Source organism: Grus americana, chromosome 11 (genome assembly GCF_028858705.1).
Source record: "Grus americana isolate bGruAme1 chromosome 11, bGruAme1.mat, whole genome shotgun sequence".
In the NCBI taxonomy this organism is placed as follows: domain Eukaryota; kingdom Metazoa; phylum Chordata; class Aves; order Gruiformes; family Gruidae; genus Grus; species Grus americana.
The window spans coordinates 15,715,256-15,739,269 of NC_072862.1; the positions used below are offsets into that span (position 1 = coordinate 15,715,256).

Here is a 24,014-nt window from a genome sequence, read left to right on the forward strand (position 1 = left end):
TGATTTCATCATATATATCATGAAATTTGCTTTTGCTTTTTCTTTTCAGAGTCTAAACTTGGTGGTTTCGTTGGAATGGGAATTATTTAGTCCTGTTGTTGCCATCAACATTTTTAAGCTTTTCTGTGCAGAGGCTGAAAGAGTATTTATGTATTTATGTCCCATGATTTTTAAGCCTCATTTAGAGCCTAGTTAGGGATTCTGAACATCCACTTTAGTGATTCTACGGCTAAGAGGGATCACCATGATGCAAGCTGACCAGGCCAAAGTTTTTTTCCGCAAACTAATTCGAGACTATGTATTATTTCAAAAAGAAACAAAAAAGAATCTGGTCTTGATTAAGGGCTTGCAGGGACAGACATAGGATGACAACCTTCTAATAGACCACTACCTTCATTTAAAAAACAAAACAAAAAAACAAACCACCACACACACACCCCACCTTATCTGAGCCCACATTTGTGCAATCTGCAAAATAATGGAACCCAGTTTCAGCCATTGGATATTTTTAAACTTTTGGCAACCAGATTAGAGAGCTTGGTGTTAGTAATTAACTACAGATCAACTAATTAATCCTTTAATCATCTCTTGAATAAGCTAAATGGACTGAGCTCCTGGAGTGTTTCCATCCAAGGCACATATTTCAACCCTTTGATGAGTCCTGTGATTCTCCTCTGAATCCATTGCAAATTATCAATACCTCTACAACCGAAAAAACCCCAAATGAAGGAAAGACCTTAGAACAATCTCACAAATTAAAAGTTCATTCTTCTATGCTGACTTGAGTGTTTAAATATTCAACGATCACACGCGTCTGTTTTCAACTGTGAGTTTGGGCTGTTGTTTTGCCTAATAATTCAATATAATAAAACATAACCTGGAAACAAACAAGAGGAATTTTCTAGAAAAATGGTGTTGTGCAGACACTAAGTTGTAAACCTATCGATATCTACTGCCTGTACCCTCAGGCTAGGATTTAATTAACTTGTTATCAGCCCTCCACATTACAAAACTCAAGAAATGGGCAACAAAAATTATAAGTATACAGGCCTCCTCTTGGTAAGAGTAACATTTCCAGACATTGTCAGTCTCCAAGCTGAGACTATCATGTCCATGTGTAGGGAAAATGTCAGCAAGAAACCAGATTTCAGCAGTTGGAATACATTTAAATGATAAAAAATGGGGGTTTTTTTGCAGCTGCAGAAAGTGATGATTTTGGCTGGTTTGAATTAGGCAAAGTGGAAACAGGAATCATTGCAGAGATCTCTCTTTCCCATCTCTACAGGCAGTCCCTGTATTAAGAGGCCAAAACAATATACAACAAGCCCTTTGACTTTGGTCTTTAACTGTAATTAATCAGCATATAAAAATGTATTCTATACATAGATGTACCACACATCATGTAACTGAAGGTGCTGTAGTTTTACTGCTCTACCTACCTACTCAGGTTAGTTTGCTTCTCCAGAAAAACGTGATTGCCTGACCTCTATATCCCTTTGCAACCATACTGGTTTGTCCTTTTTTCCCCTTCTTAGCAATTCTGGAATGAATTAATTTATAGACAGGCTCAGTTAAATAAATATTAGCCCTTGCACAAAAAAAAAAAAAAGGTTTGGTAGCTTTAGAAGCTTTAAGCATTTTCCAAATCTTTTCAAAATATCCCGTATTAATCATTTTACAACCTTTCAAATACTCTCTAGGAAGCTTTGTTATTTTGTAATTCCTAATTTAAGACATTACTGTACAATTTGTGGCTTTTCAAGATTCTGAAGTCTGAATCATAATTTTCAAAGAGAATCTGTCATATCAATTGCTTCTCTTACCAGCCCACCCTATCCAATTTAATTCTCCTTCCATTTGTGATTGCACAATACCCTTGCATGAATTTCCACAATTGCTAGCCTGGAGTGTATTACAAGGAAAGCGTTTAATGTATTTTTAGCTGTCTTGTAGTATAGTTAAAACAAGGAAGAGGAACCAGATGATGAGATTAGGCAGCTCTCTACAGACCAATGACAAATACACAGTAGACACTGTTCAGAAACTTTGGTGCTTTCCTCCTTATTTTTTCCTTTTATTACTGGCTTGAGAAAAATAAATAGATGGGTGCCGCATAAGCACAGTAAAATTAAGAAATTCTGCTGTCTGGTCAAAGGGAAGTGGCAAAAGGAAAATGAGGAAGCGTGTACCTGAGTTCAGCTTGCATTCCCAACTTTTAGACCTAAGTCCATCAGTCATAATAACTAATGTAGCTATTTTTTAGTGCTATGTGCTATCCAGCATCTATGACAAATAAATAGTCAGGGGAGTAGAACTTTTAATGTAGTTTATTCCTCCTAAATACTATCTGAAAACTCACAGCAGCTGTGTATGCAGTCATACACAGCTAGAATTATTCCCAGAAGCTTGAGAGCATAAATCTAATAAAATATCCCCCTCCCATCTATCCTGTATCTTTCAAAGACAGTTCTAGCTCTCAGCAAAGACAGAATATAACTTGTAAGTGACAATGTAAGATGTGATCAACTGATTTAGAGATTCCAGAAAATAATTCATAAGAATAAACATATTCTGCCATATTCTATGGCAGAATTCATGCAAGTCTAATATGCAAATCATTGACCATATTCAATTGCTAAATTGCCACAGAACAAAGGACATTACAAAACTGTCATACTTCAAGCATTATTCTGCTGAAGTTTCAGTTTAATAGCAAACTAGAAAACACACACAATATGTAGTTAATCAATAGCTTCATTTTAAAAACAAGGAAGTTCCTATGTTCAGCCAGTGGAATGAATGATGAAATAAAGCAGCTCTTTTCTTACCCTTATTGTACATGTTGGTTGGTACTTGGACATCACTCAGACTGATGTTCACAGGCAAGTTGTTGAAGTGGTCATTTGGCACTAGAATGAACTCCTTCCCCAGCTCCAGATAGTTTCCTTCTTCATCGCGTTCATTTATGAGCACAGCATTGAAGTACTCATACTGCAACAGAAACCCACATTCAGTATTCAGAATTCACATTCAGTGTAAAAATATGAGGTTTGAATATTTTAACATATCTATCAATCCATTAACATTTACGTGCATCTCCACCTAGAATAGAAAAAAGATATTTTTATCTTCTCTGAGATTCCCTCTATACTTCTAGTACAGGTACATTTCTGAAACCATGTTTACCAATGCGTCCCAAGAAAACCCCATATTACCTCAGATCTCTGGCTGCTCTGAAAATGTTAAGGGCAGCCCAACAAACACCCTGAATGTAAACAATGTATGCAAAGTTCTCTAGATTTAAATAATTCCTTAGATAATTATTTAATGATGATCTCTCTGTTTAGCTTATTTCCATCAGTTCAAGAACCGCTATCAGTGTTGAACTTAGGCTTTTACAATCTAAAAGTGTTTTTACTTCACAGAAATATTAACTACAACTGTTGTTGCTTACACAATATGCACTGACATTTCCTAAAGAAAAATATTTGCTTTCTGCTGAATTTTACAATGCACACCATAGTAGGTTTTGTAAAATTATGCATACTTTAATATAGATATATACATTTAGCAGTGACTTATTTTGAACAAGAAATTATTGTCTGTGTGTTGCAAATTCCTGAAGAGTATTTGGCCTATTTTGTACAGAACTATAACCAGATAAGCAAAAGCAATTTAGATAAAATTATTGATTTCTTTACAACCTAGTTTAACCAGAAATTCTATCAAGCTTTGAAGGCAACAAACAGTGAAGACTGCTTTTTAGCCTCTTAAATAGCATTAACCCTTGGCAACAGTTTGTGATGTGTTTCTTAATTCAAAGAGACCTAAGTTTAGTGTCTTTGAAGAATTTCATTAATTTAAATATGACTCTGTCTTAACTATCCATTTGAGAATAAATCAATATAAATAATATTTAGACATAAATCTATGCATTCATAGATCATATCTATCTATACAACCTGTACAACGATAAATATATTATAGCATTTACAAAGCTAAAACAGACCAGCAAGTACAAAAACTTAAAAGGCTGTGGTGGGCTGACCCTGGCCAGACCCCAGGTGCCCACCAAAGCTGCTCTATCACTCCCCTCCTCAGCCAGACAGGGGAGAAAAAAAATATAAGAAAAGGCTCAAAAGGTTGAGATAAGGACACGGAGAGATCACTCACCAATTACCATTACGCCACCCCTGTAGCCCCTCCACTACCAAAACTTTGCTCCACAAGCACTCTTTCTCAGTGTGATATGCAACTCATTCTACTAAACAAGAATTAGTTAAACTCTTACAATCTGTTAACTTCCATTAAAAGGCTTGATAATTTAACCTGTATCTTAAATGGAGGCTTACTTGGAAAGTAGCTTTTCACATCCTGCTCTTTTAGCTTTTAGTTTTTCAAAATGGCCAACCCACAGTTTGGATTTTAGATGAAAGTGAGATACAAAAGAAATCACTATATGTTAGCCAGATTTTGAGGACCTTCTGCGTATGACAGAAATATTCAGACAAACTCAGTGTTCCACATAACATTAAGCATGTATAACGAAAACAGACACATCAGTATTTGAAAATAAATTTAACAGAAATTAATCTGACATGATTAAACATTTGACCTTACAGTTATTTTACTTTAATTGGTTTATACTGAGATGAGCCAAATAATCTGCTGCACATATCTCATGAATATATACCGCTATTGAATCCTAAAGTTCTGGAAAAAAAACCACAGTAGTCTTCATAGATTTGATTCTTCCCATACTAAAACCAAAATGATTAAGAAATGTGTAATTTCCAAGGAACACCAGTTCTCATTCTAGTTGGGAGAAACCTTCTCCATCTCTGCTTATTATCCAGGTTTATCATGGATCATTAACTGCACTTCATGCCTGCTGCCCACATGTGACAGCAGCTTTTTCAGTTTACCCTTTCTGCAAAAGCCAGAGACAGTTGGCAGAAGACTTGAAAGCCCAACTCGTATTTCTATGTTAGTAAGAAATAGAATATTCCTTCCGACATTAAGCCATGCACTAATGACTGTTATAAATTGCAAATCTACTCCAACTCCAAGCAAGAAAGAAGCTGTGTAGCTTTTCCATGATATATTAGATAGTATCTAAGTCTGGAAGAAAGGCTGATATTCCATCCCTTGGGAGTACAGTATATATTTCTATATATACAGTATATATTTCTACATATTTCATGCTTCTTTCTTGCCAGCCACCTCTCTCTCAACACCCCCTGGACAGCCAAGTTCCAGCAGGGTAAGGATGACTGTTTCATCTCATTTCCAAACCACTTGTCCTTAAAGACATGGTTTTGTGTTCCTTTTTCTCTGTTGAATGTCACATCCTCTCCACAACTGCTGGAGCTACAGATAAGCCATTGTATTGCTTTCATGACTCTTCTTGGCTTTATAAGTCTTATCAGGATTGCCACAGAGAAATCAAACAGGGTTTGGCTTTTTTTTTTTTAATTATTATTAAAGACCACCATTGAAAGCATTCACAACACCTAACTCCAAATTTTAACACACAAGTTGTATTTAAATATTACACTTTAAGGAAGAGGTGAATACATTTGGGGATAAAAGATTCTGAACTAAAATATATAGCAATACACTGTTCCCCTTTAACTGAATTTAAGTTATGTATCATGGAATAATTTCTACAGTAATCCACATACAGACTTAGTGATTTCAAGGATGTAAATTTACCTTGCCCATGGGTTTTATAATACTTTGGAAATGATAGGAAAATGGACAAATTTCAAATAAGAATGCCAGAATATACATGGAAATCACCTCAAAAAAAGAATATTATTTCCTTTCATTCAGTGTGTTATTTCCTTTTCCAAAGGAGTTAATTATCACACATCCTCCTCCATCATGTTCTGTAAGTGGCAAGGCTAGCCAAGTATTAAAATCTGCTATATTCTAAATAAATGAAACCATTCGTTTCACAATTAAGGGTATTTAGGACTGATTGTTACTTTGGTTGATTTAGTATTCACTGATTTATTGGTCTGAGTCTGTATTTTCTCTTTTCAATTCTACAAATGTATACACAATAATATGATTTATGTTGGGGTTTTTTTTAAAAAAAGCAAACTGTAGCATAAAATAGTCCTTACAGTATTACAGATAATTAATATTTTCCTGGGGTTTTTTTCCATTTGATTGGGTGGTGGCTGGGTGTGTTGGTTTGTTGGGGTTTCTTTGCAAGTGAGAAGCCTACAAAAATAACATATTTAAGACAGTCCTGCAAGATCTAAGTTTAAACATCAGGTAATATATACAGCTCAAAAATACTACTTAAAAAGATCAGCATTTAAGCAGAGCTGCTGTACAGTGGCTTCTTTTGGGCTCTTTCTTTCCAAGGAAATAATTGAGTGTGACAGCTGAAAGGTGATAGAAGGAAAATTAAAAATAAAAATCGGAGGGAAGACATTATTAAAGTAAATCCATCTGACATTCTGACACTGCATTCAAGATAATGCCCAAGGGAAAGAGGATAAGTCCTGTTTGCTGACAACACAAATACTCCACTTGCGAAGCTCTAAGAGAAAATGACTTCAATTTCATCTTGTGAATGGAGGTCAATCTTTGATGTAACCTTAACTAGGTGAGTTCTGAGTGCGCACAATATAATGTACCAAAAAATTATTAGTCTAATAAATAACAAAATAATTATCCAGGTTGGGAGCATAGCCAGGATCTACCGCAACTTGGCCAACGGGTGAGTTTATACTCACCTTGCGTATGACTTGCATGGTGAGCAATGAACTGGAGAAAAAGCATTCAAAGGAAATCTCATTCCTGTAATCCATTACATGCATCTCAAGACCTAAACATGAACTTTTATACTTTTGTGCATTTAAATTTGCTCAAGTAAACACATTGGGCTTTTTGTTTGTACATTCCTTAACAGCATCTGCATCTTTCTGAATGTTTGATCAACCATTTTGAAAGTCCCCATTGTATTGTAACGAAGACAACTTAGAGCAAGGCTATAAAAATTGGGGACAAATAGGAATCTCAGCTTTCACACAATACAAATATTTTACCCTTGTGAAGAAAGCCTTCCTAATGCAAGCCAATAGAAACTGATCAGTAGTACTCAACAGAACAAGCACTGCACCATTCTGCGGCAGCACGGAGCCGACCATATCTGAGACATCTCAAAGAATCATATCGCTAGTAGTCTGCAGAACCTTGGGCTGCTCTATCATACTGGTGTAGTCATAGTAGAAAGAGACTTACGGGTCTGTTAGGAGATTGATCACAAAATGTTCATTCAGGCTGACTAGCAAAGGCAAGCTCTGTTTTAAAACACCGTAAGATAGCCTCAGCCAGAATACAAAAGTGTGTGCTCTATGATCCCTTAGGATGACCGCCACAGATATATGTTACTGCTGCTAAAATTAATTCATTCAAAAGGTGTCATAGAAAAATGCTGGGGAAGTGCAAGGTTGGTGGCATGCAACGAGAACCACAGGGGTAGCTTGCAGGGGAGAACTGATCTGCAAGGCAAGAAGGAAACTTCAAAGCTATCTCTTCCAGTTTAGCCACTTATTTTGGCTTAATGTCTCAACTAAACAAGCACCTTGTTTTGTCTCAGCAAAGTATCCATTGTAATTATCAGTAATTTAGATATAATACTGAAAAGTCTTGCATAGTTGCAGTACTATACAAAGTGTGGTAGATGAGTGATGTTCTCTATATCCATTTACATTTATCTTATTGTAAACAGATATTTTGTGATGCTTGAATTATTTATCAAATATTTGCTAACATTGTAAACAGCATATTTATTTAAATATAAATATTTGCTGTTTAATTTAAAAGATACATTCTAATGCAAATTGGCTTTGCAACTTAGGGAGTACTTGGCACATAAGAGTAATGGTATGAAACAATGCAAGCCACGATATTAGTTTGATTTTTTTCTGTAGTACAGAAATTATTTTTACCAAGACAGCATTAAAAAAAGTCCCATTCACAGAGCTATGAGGACTAGGAAGGTGTGAGAACACAACGGGGAAGGATTTGAACTAATGGGTCAGCGCTATAGCAGTATTAGGGTTACACTGGTAATTTTTAACTGTGCAAGAACCATTTTCACTGCGTTTCTGCAACCATACAGCTCGTCTAAAGATAAAGCTGGATGTCTCTGGAAGACACTAAATCAAGGAAAGTTTATGGCATTTGCGTTGAACCTCAAAATGCCAGACATCAGAGAGAAAATGAAAAAGTAGCAAATAACATAGAAAATTAAGGCAAAAGCAAAACCTAGCATTAAATAGCACAGACAGCAAGAAATGAACAATAATTTGAATATCTATAACAGTTTCAGCAAAAAAGATAATACCATCAGTGAGTTTAAAAAAAAAAAAAAAAAGAGGAAAAGTTTCTCTTCTCAAGACTGAAAATTAGGGCACATCTCTGAGAGGGCAGAAATGTTCATGATGTGAAAAAAACAAACTGAGAAAAGTTATGCACTCTGAGGGAGGCTTTCCCACTACAAAACACATTGACAACAATCTCCACTGTGGCATTCATGTGTTAACGAAGAGGCAGATGTCTGAATGCATATCAGTTTCTAAGGCTCAAAAAAGTCTCTTCTGACAGTTGTCCAGTAAGGAGAATTTATGTTTTGAAGCATATGATTAAAGCTCTTATATCCAAGAATTTAGTGTGATGTTTAGCAGGCAAGTATAAAAAGTCATAAAAGCAAACTGCCTCATTCAATAAAAACTGTCTGAATTTTAAAAAGCTTTTGAGAAAACTGGCATCTCTTGTTGTAAGATACAATCTTTATAATTTCTGATTTATCTCTGAAAGTTGTTACTTGCTCCTCTGTAGGAACTTCCAACGCTTTTTCTTCCCCTTTTTTCATGTCTTTATTCAACAGCAAGGCTCAGAAAACACACAGGAATTGAAATGTTGTGATCAGCCCCTCTCTAATTATGGGAGTAGTACAGAAACATTACTTGCATCCTTGCAAGAACAACTGATCTGTTTTCTACGCAATCAGATTAAGATGACCTTTCCCCCGGCGATCCACTCCCTCCCAATATGATTACTCTATTAAAACTGTCTTAAAACAGGATAAATAAATAATACTTTATTATAGTATAAAATCAATTATACCAGCGTGTAAATTGATAACACAATGAGGTCTCAGAGGTCTTGTAAGGATTAACTAGTTCACTGAAAGTGGCAAGTAGTAATTAATTATGATGGCTATTTTAAACTATCCACTAAAGTTAAAAATAGTTACTTTGAGTTACAAGTTTCAGATGAAGCCTCCTCTTCCTTTACAGATAAATAACTTAAAAAATATCTATTTTTACATACAAAAGCTCTGAAGATTCTTTTCTTTATCACAAGGCTGAACAAAAACTCTTTGGTCATTCTTAAATTTAGTAAACACAAGAAGGAAGGAGCAAAGTCTTCCATAACGGGCTTTCATTGAGACATTGGGACACTTGTATGACAAGCCTTACTGGACATCAAATGCTTTTGCTGGGTCTAGAAATGCAAGTGTTCAGTGTGTTCATCTTCATACACAGAAAAACCTCCATGGAACATTGTCCGCTAAAGAACAAAACAAATCCCTACTCCGGTGGCACCGTAATTTCTCCCTTCTCCCGAAGGACTTATGTTAAAAGGATACCAGTTACATAAATGAGTAAGTTCAGAGCCAGTTATCCTGCTCCTACAGAGCTGGAGTAAACCATAGAGACAATTAACTCACAATTTCTAGAGCAACTTTAATGGAGAATTTCATGACTTAAGTGAATCAGCTTGTAACCAGAATACAATAATGGTAGAGCCTGTGTGTTTGTGAAGGTTTGGCATTTCAAAACCACATCATTACCACAAATACCAGAAAGCCTCCATTCCAGTCAATGAGCTTGCGCTCTAACACTATGAAACAATAAAAAGGCAAAAATCCCCAACCTGGAAAATCTGCCAGTATCTTAGTGTGGCCCCTTGATGAGGCTTATCAACTTTTGCACATATTGCTGAGCGAGCACGACAGGAATACTTCTGGGGCTGGGGCAGCCCCGTCTCAGCTGCACCCGAGATGCTCCCTCCTGCACTTCCACTCTGGCCTTAGCGCCAGCAGAGCTCCTTGGCTCTGCACTTCTGCTGAGGACACATCTTCCCAACCCTCTCCTGATGGACATCGTAGAGAACTCTACACTTACTGCTTCCAATTCAGAAATACTCAGAGAAGAGGCTTATTTTTCTTGCGAATAAACACGAGAGGTCTGTTGGGCTTTATTTAAACCACACTTTGGAAGAAGCAACAATTAGCCTAAAACTTTTCACTCCAAAAAGACAAGCTCTGTGCAAGGGTAAAGAAAACAAGGGAAGACTAATAAAAGCACTTCTGAACACTTGAGGATGTTAAAACATTTTTTGAACGTATTTGTATGATGCTTGCTATTACTTCCATGCTACAGTAGTGGTGATCCTCCCTTTTCGGACCAGAAAACCAAGATACAACGTTACACAGTAAGCCTTGACGACATTAATATTAAAAAACCCCACTATGCCTTATTTTATTTTTAGATTAGAAATAGTATCCTACTGATATGGGTGTGGCCAAAATGCAGATGCAAAATACTTATAGCAAAACACATGAGGACAGGTTGTCAGGATGCCGGGGCGGGGGGGCTATAAAATTCTCTGCAGCTTTGTTGAGCAGTTAAAATGCACAGACACACACCGGAGAAGACTTTCACCTATCCTCTCTTTTAAAGTCTAAAAAAAGAAATAGAAATGCAGTTTGATACATAACAGAAATAGCACCTTGATTTTAAAATATCTGGGTGTTTTTTTAAAAAAGACACTTATTTTAAAAAGTGTGTGTGTGGATCATTCTTTTTCAGCAGCTGGGAAAAGAAGCAAAGATCAAGTGTGTGTGATTTTTATGGGATTAACTACCAACTTCTACTTATGGCCATGCTCTGGGCATAAGGTTAGGCATATTTTAAACTTGATCAGCATTGTGAAGGTACTTGTCACATTTAAAAGGTGCACGGAGTGCAATTTAAGGCTTGTTGTACTTACCCTCACAGTCCACTTCTGAAAAAAGTTGTGTGACTCAAGTCAACAATCAATGGATTTCTTCCCTCTAAAGTCCACTAGCTCAAATATTCCCAAAATCATTTTTACGGAGCTGACCTTTTTAAACAAATTAGATCATTTGTGTATCTTTATAGATGCAAAAAATCTGCTAGACTCATATTTAATACCATTTTCATTACTAGCTAGAACCACAGGACTCCTCCATTTCTCTTTAAACCCCTGTAGATCATATCAAGCTAGTAAACAGGCAGGATCAGCAAATTCTATAAAATAATTCTGTAAAAGAATATTCTGCAAAAGAAAATAGCAAAATTACAGACTTGCTTCAAAATCAATGCAGTAATATCTAAAGTTTTCCATCTTACCACAAGGTAACCAACGAATGGCGTTCAATACAGAACATTAAAAAAACCTCTCTATACAGTTTAAAGTGTGCTATAGAAATAGAAAAGCAAACTATTTCACAAACGGATAAAAGTTTTAAAGTGAAATGAGCATAGTTCCATGCCTGTTCAGCTCATCTGACACATTCAGGTTGATGACAACCTCCAGGCTGCTTCTAATTATCAGTGGAGATGTATCTGACTTCTTTGTGCCTTTTTACAATCATATGCCCAAAGTGCCTCATTCCCACTTCCAAGCAGGAAGAGAAAATATTTCTCAAGCTCTGCATCTTCTCTGTCTCCCATGAGAAGCAACTTTAACCCAGACTCTTCATAGTCTAAGGCACGCATACAATGCTGCTCTGTACTCAGCCAGCACTGTACTGTCTCCTCAGTAAGATATGCTCAGGGACAGTAGACAACCTACATACAGGGTTTTGCTAGGTTGGGGGTTAATAACTATCCCTAATAAAACAGAAAGTAACAGGCAGGTCACATCCAACAGTCGACAACATTTGAACACTGTGTTAGTGTGGCTCTGAATGATGAATTAAATGTACACTTTACCAGATATTTTTTTTTTCATACCTTCGGGGGATAATCAAAATAATTAAATACTGAAGAACTAGAACAGAACAAAATTTCATGGTGCTCACTGCAATCTGAGGTTTGTTTTGTTATTCCCAACCACCCACCGTACACACAGGAGATTAAATTAATATTATTGACTACATAAAGGAAAGCAAAAGAACACGTGCAACATTATTGAATTTATTTGGGAGTAAAGTGAGAGATGAGATGTTGAGCAACTGAATGTATACAAATCCTCTTCAAATGATTAATGACTCTCTCATGCAATGTAGAAACTTGGTCAGCTAAGCTCACAGTTGAAATAAGACCACAATGATGAGTTAATTTAATAAAAGAAACACATGTCTCCAGAGTCACACAGTTTGGGGGTGGCGGTGGGGGGACAGGGATGACAACATCTATTTTATTCATAAAATTAATTTGAAGCATTTTAAAAAAACCTCACAAATTAAAAAATTGATCACAAGAATAATTATTCGGGGGGGGGGGGGGGAACCCTAAATGTAAGAGGATATTTTGCAAACTGTAGTTATGTGCTAATATATTGGAGTATTCTAACTTCCAAGTTACACTACAAGAGAACTCTTCAAACCTGTAGATCATGCTAAGAACAGCATGCCTTCTGATGGGATTATTGCTGAAATGCAAGTATCACTTCTCTGATCCTATACAGTGCTACTTTGCATTGATTGTACGAATAAAGTTTTTAAAAAATACACAAAGAAAATACTTTTACATCTCATACTCTAAGTCTATTCTTGACTTGAGTCCTAGATATAGAAACTCAGAATCCACATAAGCCAGCTGAGGCAGATTTGCCTCAAGTACTTATTTGTATTTGGCCTGGGAGCTAGGCTGGGGGCAGGGGGGAGGGCGGAAAGAAGAGCAGGCTAAGAACTTGCATATTGCAAAATACCTGCGTAGGTAAAATGAACACCTGCACACCATTCACTTCCTGAACTTGTGTGAATAAGTAAGCACTACAGTCCAAAAGTTAAGATTATGAAATATAAAAGTGGTGTCTCTGCATTTTCAACTTTTAACCATTTTTCACATCAAGCAAAGACAGGCTAACAATGATAAATGTAACAGCAGCAATAAAGGAACACATTATATTAACTGACCTTGTCTGAGCAACATCATGAAACTATCTGGAGTCTGTAGGATTATTTCTTCACTACGTTATGTGCTCCTACACATAACTTCAGACTTGTGGTCAAACCATAGCACAGTGTGATAAGGCTCTGTGAAAGCAACTAAAGAAACCATTTAAATTTTCAGAAATACTACCATTTTCCATGTTCCAGCTGTAATTTGTGTCGCACTTTTATCTATTCTGAATTATAACAGATAAACACTTTTAGAAAAGATGATCAGGCAAATCAAGGCAACCAAAGACATAAAATTCTAGTTTGAAACTCATCCGGGTGACGGGATAACTGGTAGTTTGACGAATCAGCTACCCCACAATCCAGCTTGTTTCTCGATCTTCTTTACACCCATTAGAGTTGCAGGCTAAAGAGGCGGGAGAGAGAACATCTCCCAAAGATTCTGAAGAATCCAAGAAACATTCTTAGGAAGGGCCTTGCAGAAGCATCAGCTGAGAACAGGGAAGTCACCAGCGGACCATGTCCACACTGGGTACACCATGTCTTTATGCATTTCCCTCAGCTCAGCAGGAAAGATCACACACGTAGAGGCCTCTCAGCCATCTAAACAAATTAAAAAACATTTTGCAGCTCTCTTTAGTTACTCTCTCTAAACATCCTAATTTCCTATTTCACTGCTCCCTTCCTGTCTCTGGTAAAGAATAAATTGAAAACAACAAGACACAAGAGGGAAGGCAGTATCATTCAGTCACAAATGAGTCTGAAATGCTCATCTAGTAAAAAACATGAAGAACCCTTCATTCCTACCAGATGTTTATCTAAGATCCTGCTTCTTTTGTAACTAGAACATCATAAGAGGAATGATATTTTTAAAGACACACACAACGGGTGTTTTTTCTTAATCATTACTATCCTCTTAATGGAGGAAAACATGGAAACATGATATACAAATATACAAATTCCTCTGCACATGTCTACATTGAAGGAGAAGACCTGAATGTAAAAAAGATTATGTAAGTTGTTAATTATGACTTGCAGAAAAATCCTACATTGCCTGTAACCATTTATTGTAGAAACAAAGATTAGTGCAAATATAACGTACTCTATTATAGAAAAGATTTATCAGTTTTGAATATGTTGGCTCTGAGCTTATTGCCACAGCTAAAACAATATTCATAAACATATAAAATATAATCATAATTTTAAATAGTTATTTTAATGGATAATTACTATATTTAATGTATCTTCCATGCTTTCTTAATTTCAAGTCCGTGACAAATGACATGCAGTGCCAATAACCTTCCCGAAAAACACAGGTCATAAGGCATCTAACCACTCGAATTCTATGTCTTCTTGAACAAAAGGCTTAACGCCCTGGTTTCAGTTGAGAGAGAGTTAATTTTCTTTCTAGTAGCCAGTAGAGTGCTGTGGTTTGGATGTAGTATGAGAATAATGTTGGTAACACACTGATGTTTTAGTTGTTGCTAGGTAGTTGTAGTGCTTAGACCAAGTCAAGGACTTTTCAGCTTCCCACGCCCTGCCAGGTGCACAAGAAGCTGGGAGAGCACAGCCAGGACAGCTGACCCAGCCTGGCCAAAGGGATATTCCCCACCATACAGCATCGTGCTCCGTATAGAACTGGGGAAGCTAGCTGGGAGGTGAGATGGCTGCTCGGAAACAGGCTGGGCGTTGTGGTGTTGCTGTTGTTTTTTTTTCCTTCGGCATGTGGTGAGCAATTGCATTTGTGCATCACTTGTTTTGTTGTTGTTGCTGTTGTTACTATTATTATTACTATTCTCTTCCTTTATTGTCCTACTAAACTGTCTTTATCTCAACCCACAAGTTGGGGTTTTTTTTTTCCCATTCTCCTCCCCATCCCCTTGGGGGTGCGAGGGGTGAGCAAGCGGCTGCATGGTGCTCAGTTACCTGCTGGGATTAAACCACGACACAACCAACAGGAGAAAGTATTTGAAATAATGAAAAATTTGTGAGACTGACCCAGAGGTTATTAATTCAGACTTCCCAGACATAAGTTTACTACACAGATGACTTACTATATGTAGATTCCAAGGGAGAAATTACACTAGATATTGTTACGCTAGCCTTCAACTGCCAGAAAAAGATCCTCCCTCCTAAATAAGGTGCCATGAAAGCACTTCATTAAGCAACCAGCTTGTCATTAGCTATTTCGTTGAAATAATATATAGAGTGACTAGACCACACAGGGATCTGAGCAACAATACATACAACATATCATGAAGAAACCCTGAAATGTAATACACATCTCAGCCATTTACTGATCTGTAGTTTAAACAAACATAGAGACCTAAACCAGACTTATAAACTTCAGTGTCAAAAAAGTATTTTCAAAGACAGAAGGGCTTATGCTAATGGATACCATTCAAAATGCCTAATGTAACACACATCACCTTAAAACAGAAATACACCATGGATAAATCCTCAGCAAACATTCAGGTACTCAGAGTACAAATACGAGTTTAGGTTTACCTGAGCTATCTGCTGACATTGAAGATTTGCAGAGTTTGTTTATAGTAAAGCTGATTGGGAATAATGAAATGACATCCCTGAAATCTCTCCAATTCCCATTCTGAATATTACTGTATTTAGAGTTTTACAACAGGAAGACTTATTATTAATACAAGATTATTTTCTAATCAGAAGAATGTCTCTACTTATATATATCCTGTACTTTAACTGCTTTACAAATGACTTGCATATTTGTCAGCATCTTGGCTTCAGTTAGTGATGAGTCCTAAATACTTCAAGGAAATGAGACATACTCAGTTTTAAAAAGATTCTCATCTCTGTTACAGCTGCACAGAGACTTTGAACTCAATGTGAATGGTGGTTGCTGCAGCTGAAAACAATAGATGTCCCTTTATCTTGAGATGTATACATGACTAAGGAGCTTATCTGATACGATACCACTTTTATGTACAGAAGAATTAAGAGGGTTTCCAAGTGCACATTTTAATACCCACTCCCTAAATCTTCTGTATGAGTGTGCCTGAGAAGGTGAAGTAATTTTTAGTTGTTCTTTGCAGCAGTAGTTCTTAACAGCTCCCAGGCATTCATACAGTGAACAGTGGCCAAAGAGCAAATCGCCTTCCTGGTCTTCACTGAGGACATTTAGAAAGAGATCAGCGACGCTGGTAGTTCAAGACCCGCATACACAATACGACTTCCTGTGCTCCCAGCTCGAAGTATGAATGCACAACAGCAGCATCTTCCAGACAAAGCTCAGGCATTAAGTTGGGTTTTCTCCTAGCCGAGCTTCGCTGTAATTACTGAAGACCAGGACTTTGTCAGGCAAATACTAACGAATGGGAAAAGAGAAGACAGCCCTCAAAATACAGCCAGTCTCTACAGTTCTCCATGGAAAGCAGTGAGATTAGCTCACCAATCTCTTTCCTGGTTAGCTCTGATATTCATGTTTCTCAAACCTTTGGAGTATTCCCAGTGTCAGTATTTGTACATCCCATCATTCTGCTGCCCAATGTTTCAGCAGACCTGCTGAAGAACTGTAGGTGACAACAGGCAAAGAGCTACACCCTTTGTTTCTCTCTTATTCTATTCATTCTTTGTTTCATTCTATTCTTCCTAAATCTAGTTTATATGAAATGCAGATGAAACTGAAGCAGCAAACTTATCGCTAGGCTGCTAGAAGTAAAAACTTGAGCAAATCAGATAAAATGAGAAACTTCTTACTTTACATCAACCTCGCTGGAGTCTTACTATTTGAGTTAACTTACAAATTAATAGGTTAATGACATTTAAGCAAGAGTTGTGAAATCATAAATGTTGTTTCTGAAACTCAGTGTTTTCCATCTCACTTCAAGAAGATAGCAATTTCTTTTACTTCGAATGGGAAAGGTCAAGCATATCTATGTATTTCCATAGCAAAATCTTGCTGAAAATTATGAAAATTATTTTTCAATAGATACTGATCTTTAATTATTTTGTTAAAAAAATGCAGGAAAAATACCCCCAAAATCAACATTTTGCGTGTCTCAGAAGAGAGATCAATCTTGATTCCCTAGGTATAAGATGGCAATTATTACATTTGTCATTCTTGCAGGACTGAAACTGCCTGATGAAAAATGCCCCATAGCATTACTAGCCCTCCAAAGCATTACTGGTACTTCGTATCAACAGATCATCTACCTCATGTATACCGCCAACTATAATACGGAGCGATACTGCAGATTCCCTGCCTGAGCACTTGGCAGGCCATATTGAAAAAGTCCTGTTCAAAGTTGCCATTGCTGCAGCACCTGCACCTCGGGATCACGTTGATTCAACTTCTAACAGGTTCCCTTTGGATGAAATCTTCACACAGTAGCTTGCATGACACTGTCTAATTCCAGGCAAGAGCAACACTAGCAACAGAAAGAATTTAGCTCTTTCTCAGATTTACCTGCTGAAATACTGTCACCACTGTAGTCAGGCCATGGTTCTATTTTTAATAGCAACAAAATAACTACCTGATTGTATCGCAAAGCCTGGAAGAAGCTCTTCATTTAACCTAATGTTTACAGGCAAGTTAATCAGGGCATCGTTAAATCAGGACGATAAGTAATAAGACAGCTTCCTAATATGTTGTTAGCATCTATGAATCCCTCTCCCTTGTGTGGACGCAGGCCAGAAGACATCCTAGAATAGCTAAAACACACAAAAAAACCCACCCAACAAAAAACCCAAACTTACTTTTTACATTTTCTACCAAGCCAATAGCTTAAGCATCACCATGAGTCACAGAGGTTGACTAGCTGGTGACAATCATGTGTTGAAATTATAAACGTCAAAAGGCTGTGATTCACTTAAATCAAGTGCCTGTGTTTAATTTATTTATATTAAGCTTCCACATTTCTGAGACATGGTTTCACCCGACTGCTTCCCTAGGAGTATAAATCACCATCAAAGTACAGAAGAGTAAATCTGCAGAACATAACTGGGTTTGAATATGACGCACAGCAAACAATTGCAAAATCACATACATGGATTCATTGTTAAAGCTGCTCCAGCCTTGGAAAGACCTTCACATTTTTCCACAGTTTATGCTGGAATTTAGAATGTTGCAAGTATATAATTAGTATTAGATGTGATTAATTCATACTGTGGGAAAATACAAAAAGAACTGAAATAGAGCCCTGTGGATCTCCTTTCTCTCCACCCAAACTGCAATCAAGCACATGCCTATTCGGATCTACGAACATACTGCCAGAACTCAATTTTGGGAGCTGGCTTTTCTCTCCTCTGGCTGTAATATTGAATGTTTCATTTTTCAATGTCACACTATTTACCATGCACATATTTTAGTCATATCATTTCACAGTATGGTTCTGGGGCTGGTTGGCTCATGGCTTCTTTGTACCTATTTTCCTTCATTCTCTTTTTCAATTCTTTCTCACAAGGCTGTTTGCCAACTCTTATTTGCCTGTATTTGTAAAATAAGAACAAACTATTATCAGTCCTTTGAAAGGCACATAATAGAGAGTTCTAGGAAAAAAGCTGCAGGTTTCATCTGCATGGTTTGAGAAGAATCAGTTTTGATTTTTACTCTGGTTCTCTCTGGATTTTGCTCTGAGATGTGTGTCAGGATCAGATCTAAAAATCTTCAAAGTTTACTTGTTGTAATGGTGAAAACATGAAACTGAAACCTTTTTAAAGTTTGATACAGAACAATAAATCAGTCCTCAGATAACTGCAATGGGGCTCAAATTTACTTAGCAAAAATCTTATGGAAATTTAGCTTTTAATGATAGCTGAAGTCCATCAATGCTTGGCAGGGTTCCACAAGTTTTAACATAAGGTTTGCAAAGCTTCGGCAAGCACGTGCTTTCACTGGTGTTTACTTACCTGCAATAAGCAAGAGTAATACATTGCTATGTATACTCAGTTTCTAAATTTGGTGTGTTTTTCACCATGCTAAAATTAAGTGACAGCAAGATGACAGAGAAAAGGTGATATAAGGAATAAAGCACAGGAAAAAAATTAAGACTTTGGGTCCTACTCTGCCCAAAATTGCATGTGCCTCCTAAAAAGATGAGAAGTGAAATGAAAATAAATAAATAAACAATGCCTGAGTGACTTCAGTACTCAAGTTGCATTCTCAAATCTTGCATTTGGCTTTAAATTTGGGTGACCTCTGCTGTGTTTGAGGGTAACTATGCTGCACAACACAGCCCAGGGCAGAAACTCTCTTAATTCAGAGACTAAAAAAAGTGAACTGGAAGCTGTATTACTTTGCCTACATAGTACTATGCCCGAGTTCATTAGCATGACATACCTGCACTAACGAGGGAATAAACCTCCTTGTCCCATTATTTACGCAAAAAAAACCCCACATTCGGCCACGTACTCTCCCTTCTTCTCTTGAATTCAGTATATTGTACTGTATTTGCCTTTATTTATAAAAGTTCATGCTTACTGCAAATTCTAAGTCTTGGAATGGACTTTATTAGATTAAAATTAATTTCCTTCAAAATGTCTGTCCTTTTACATCTGAGCAGAACATTCTGACTTAATATTTTGAGGGGAGAGGGAAAAACTAGTTAATCAGGAGGAAAAATATGCACACACACCCCCCCACTCTGACAACAGACGTACTTTCATCCCTGTACAGCACAGTCTTCCCCCCGCCCCGCTGCCCCAGTGCTCCCTACAAGCTCTGCCCGAGGTTTCCCCACGATGAACACCCCCAGCACCGGCCGGGCCCCCGCTGCCTCTGCAGGTCCAGGTGCAACTCCACTGAGCAAGCCGCGCGCTGCAAGCGACGTGCTACCTCCTTCTGCCTACCAGCCACAGTCGGCACGTTTGCCTGTCTCCAGACTGCAGGAAATATTGCGAGGGGTCGTATGCATTTATAAGATTGGAAACCCCTGCACCTAGGTCTGTCCCTTCTCCCTTTTAGTTGCTACAAAGGTGGCATCGGCAAGGTAATTTACTGCCAGACTAGAAGTTTCCTGACATGGGCAACTTGCTCATGGTTCAAGGTGGGGAAACGTTACTCAGAGAAGATCCTCCTTCACCACAGAGAGGAAAACTCTACTGGATACTCAGATTTTTTTCATTTAGTGACAACGGCAGACACGCGAGGTTTCCAAACCGCAGTGCACAAACCATTTTGGAGCAGTAAGGAGTTGCTGCAAGCAGAGCAGCAGCACTCAGCCTTACCTGGATGAGGAGCCAAGGCTTCGGCCATCCCTGCCGCACTGTCCGCAGGCAGAGCCGGAGCCACCTTTACCCGTCCTTGGCACGGTGGCACCAGCCCACCCCACGTGGGCCGCACTTGTGCTCTGGCACCTGGGAGATGCGAGGAAGGTTGCAGCGGGAAGCGGGGGCTCAGCGGGGGAACAGATGCTTCTCGGGGAGCACAGGGGGTGAGCTGCTCCTCACAGAGCCAGATGGGGTTGCGATGGGGATGGGGTGAGGGTCCTGGTGTGGGAAAAGAGAGAGGGTGTCCAGGAGCTGCTGTTCCTTCCGCAGATGGTGGCTCTTGAGCAAAACTGGCATCTGCAAACCCTTGACGTACAGCTCTCCAACAAATGGCACAGAATTACTCTTGACAAAAGGAACTGCCAGCCATTGCCCCTGGGGAGAAACAAACTAAATGCTTCCTCACATTCGTGTGAGCCAATATGGCTTTGTAAGACATTTATTTTCTCCAGGTAAACTACACGCTTTAGAGAAGCTGGTACAAAGACTCTCTTTTCACCACCACCACCACTTAAATATTCATAGAAACGGGAAGTAACGGGGATTATAAAGGAAAGATCTGATAGTAGGGGCGAACGATCTACAGAGTGACCTTTAATAAATAATTGCTATGGTCCCAAGTGAGCTAATGAAATTGCAAACTAATTTAACCACATCCCCTTAACTTGCCCTTCAACAACTGCATGGTCAAGGCAATGTATACAAACAGAGAGGTCAGCATTTGCTAATGACCACAAAAAGCTTCCTCACCGCACCACTGCAGACAGACCGTAGTTACGAGACTTGAGCGCTGAGTCACTGACTATACCCTTCCCTACATGTGTAAGTCATTAAGGGTTCATCACAGAAACTTAAATAAATTAAATCATTCCATTGCAAATGACAAAAAGGGAACTTTCAAGTTGCGCAGTTATTATTCAGAGATATGGAAGCAATAAAGTTAAGGTTCCACATGCATCCTCAGCTCTGTGCTTTGGTCTACATGTAGTGTGGTTGCTAATTCCATAAACCACTAATAGTTTTTTTTTTCCTAAAAAGAACAGAATAATACTTTTTATCTGCATACAGTCTATAAACTCTAGAAAGATAGCTCTAGTTTTATTTAGATAATCCAGTCTCTTCTTTACTGACACATTTTATGCACTAAGATCTTTTTCCTGTATTTACATTTTGATGTCCCAATCACATTTCTGTACACGGAGCCCTCGCCTCTAAGACTCTAACTGGGCTACAAAGGGCTTTCGCAATGGCTGTATCGCTCTGCAGTTTTCTATCAATTCACAGCATTCCACATGTATCCCAGAAAGTACTCCGATAAATCTAAATGTAACTAAACTGAGTGTGCAGGAGGTCTTTACATGCCTATCATTTTTCATCATCACTCAGTCTTGTTTTTCACAGGCTGTTGCAGGTTACTTACAGAATAGATCCTGGATAGTTTTCAAGCAAGTGACTTCTATTGACGCTGGCTGCCATACAAGTAGTTTACGGTACATAGAAACTATCTCGCGTATACATTTAAAGCTGCAATAAAAATATTTGATGCTATATGGAAAACAGTATTAAAATCACCTAATTAAAGGCCATATCAAATTCACACAAACAAAAGAGAACAGGTTCAGTCTTACCAATAAAAGAGGATACATTTATCTCTACCACTGGTGTTTTCAACATCTGAGGGCTTGTTTGTCCAATGTTACTGACATCATAACAAACTTCTTTTAGTTTTCCTTTTCTTGTGAGACAAGCACATTTGAGAGACATTTACTTATTGAATTTTGAGTGATCTTTATAAAAGAAATTCCAAATAAAAAACATTTCTGTAGAAACAAGTGACCACTATATTCTGCATAGTTTGCAAGATGCAGGAGTTATTCTTATATAAATATTCAGAACTCTACTGTATTTTCTTTAGAAGATTAATTTGGAAGAAAAGCTTAATGTTTTAACTATGTGTCCATTTGCGGTGCAACACTTCCTTTTCTGAGATTAAACAAAGAAATTCAAATGTACAATGTTGAGGCCCAGGTCTGCCTTGTGCAGATGAAACATTACAATTTTGTTATGGCAAAAGTTGTAGGGATTACTTTTTTAAAAAAAAAAAAAACCAAACACAAACAAACAAAAAAAACCCCAACATAAACTTTTCCTGTATTGTCTCAAATAACTTGAGCATTTTTACACTTATTCTTCATCAACTACCTGGCTAAGAAAATCCTGAAAGTTGCAAATTGTTGGATTGGCATCTACAGACAGGCAACTCAGATGGAAATGTCACGACGACTGTAGCAGAGAGGTTGCCAATGGTAAAATCTGAATATACAAAAACTTTCAGAGCTTCTTACTGTATCTGGTATAGAAAAAATGCAATGTTGAAATTCTTTGTAGAATTTTAAAAAATAGATTTAGAGCTTCTTGCATTGTAAGTGGCTGTGAAATCAATCAGAAACACGGATGAATACACATGCCAGAAGTTTGTGAATTCCACCCAAAGAGAAAAATGAGACATAGCACAACATAGCTATGCAAGAGGCCCGCAACAAAAAAATTGTCTGGGGATAGCTTTGAAATATTTATAAACAAGTGTAACATTACTGAGGCGGGAAGGAATACTATAAACAATAGGGTCATATTGTAACTTTAATTAAAAAAAAAAAAAAGGCAAGATAGCTGAAATACCAAAAGACCATCCTTTAAAGGGCATTTTGGGGTGGGAGGGCACAGTCGGATTTTTTAAACAATCATAAATGCACTTGGAGTCGTACCGGGACAAGACAAGAGTGTCATCTAGTGGCTCACAGCATTACGGTGCGTGTCCCCACTGAACGGCGGGGACATGTTCCAGACCTGCTTTTCTACACTATTCATTACAATCGTCTGGGCTGTAATTGAGTATCTGGCAAGTATCTTGCTAGCAAAACTTGGGGATGGAAAAAAAAAAAAAAAAAAAGCTTAACGTGTAAAGGAATGAGAGTTATTATTCTCTGTTTATCTGCGCTTTGTTAGCGACAGCATAGAGGCAAGTAGATGGGAATTTATTTTTTTTTAAATCTGAGAGAAGAAATTGCACAGTCTTTAAGAAAATACTTAGCACAGCTAAAGAACAGATCACTGAGTCCTACATGTACGCACATGTTCGGTTACCACTGACTTCTAACTATAAAGAATATTAACAGAGCGCTTACATACATCAAATACGTTTAGTGACATTTTCCAAAATTTACTTAATACTCTTCTATGAGTTGCATATTTTTACTGTGAAAATATTGGAAAGAAGGTCCCCAAGTGGGAATTTTGGAAATTCCTCAAGAGAGGAGACAGCATATTTGCAGGAACAGATTTCCTGAGAGGCATTCAGATCCCCTGGGGCAAGCTCACTTGGTTTGCCGAGGAAAGGGTACAGTATTATGGTATTAGGGAGACTTGATGATTTCTTGATCCAGGTTCCATTTTAATTACGTATTATTAATCATTTTGCAGTTGGAAAAGTCTAGCATTGTCTGTGTGCAACTAATTATGAAGGAACTCATGTTTTTTAAATTAAAGAAACATGTAGAGGTTTCCTTTGCAACGTGGGGTTGAGCTGAGAATA

The 24,014-nt window shown here is 37.7% G+C and overlaps 1 protein-coding gene across 3 annotated transcripts in view; it reads right to left on the reverse strand.

Annotated features, from left to right (window-relative positions):
• The window catches only part of CACNA2D3 (calcium voltage-gated channel auxiliary subunit alpha2delta 3), a 460,032-nt gene that overhangs the window by 280,355 nt on the left and 155,663 nt on the right, over nt 1–24,014 (reverse strand). For all 3 annotated transcript variants that reach the window (XR_008578815.1, XM_054838171.1, XM_054838172.1), the window contains one exon: nt 2,829–2,991. Coding sequence is in view for 2 of the 3 variants with exons in the window: in XM_054838171.1 (XP_054694146.1) it covers nt 2,829–2,991 (163 nt within the window). In the remaining variant the exon portion in view is untranslated. The remainder of the gene's footprint in view (nt 1–2,828; nt 2,992–24,014) is intronic.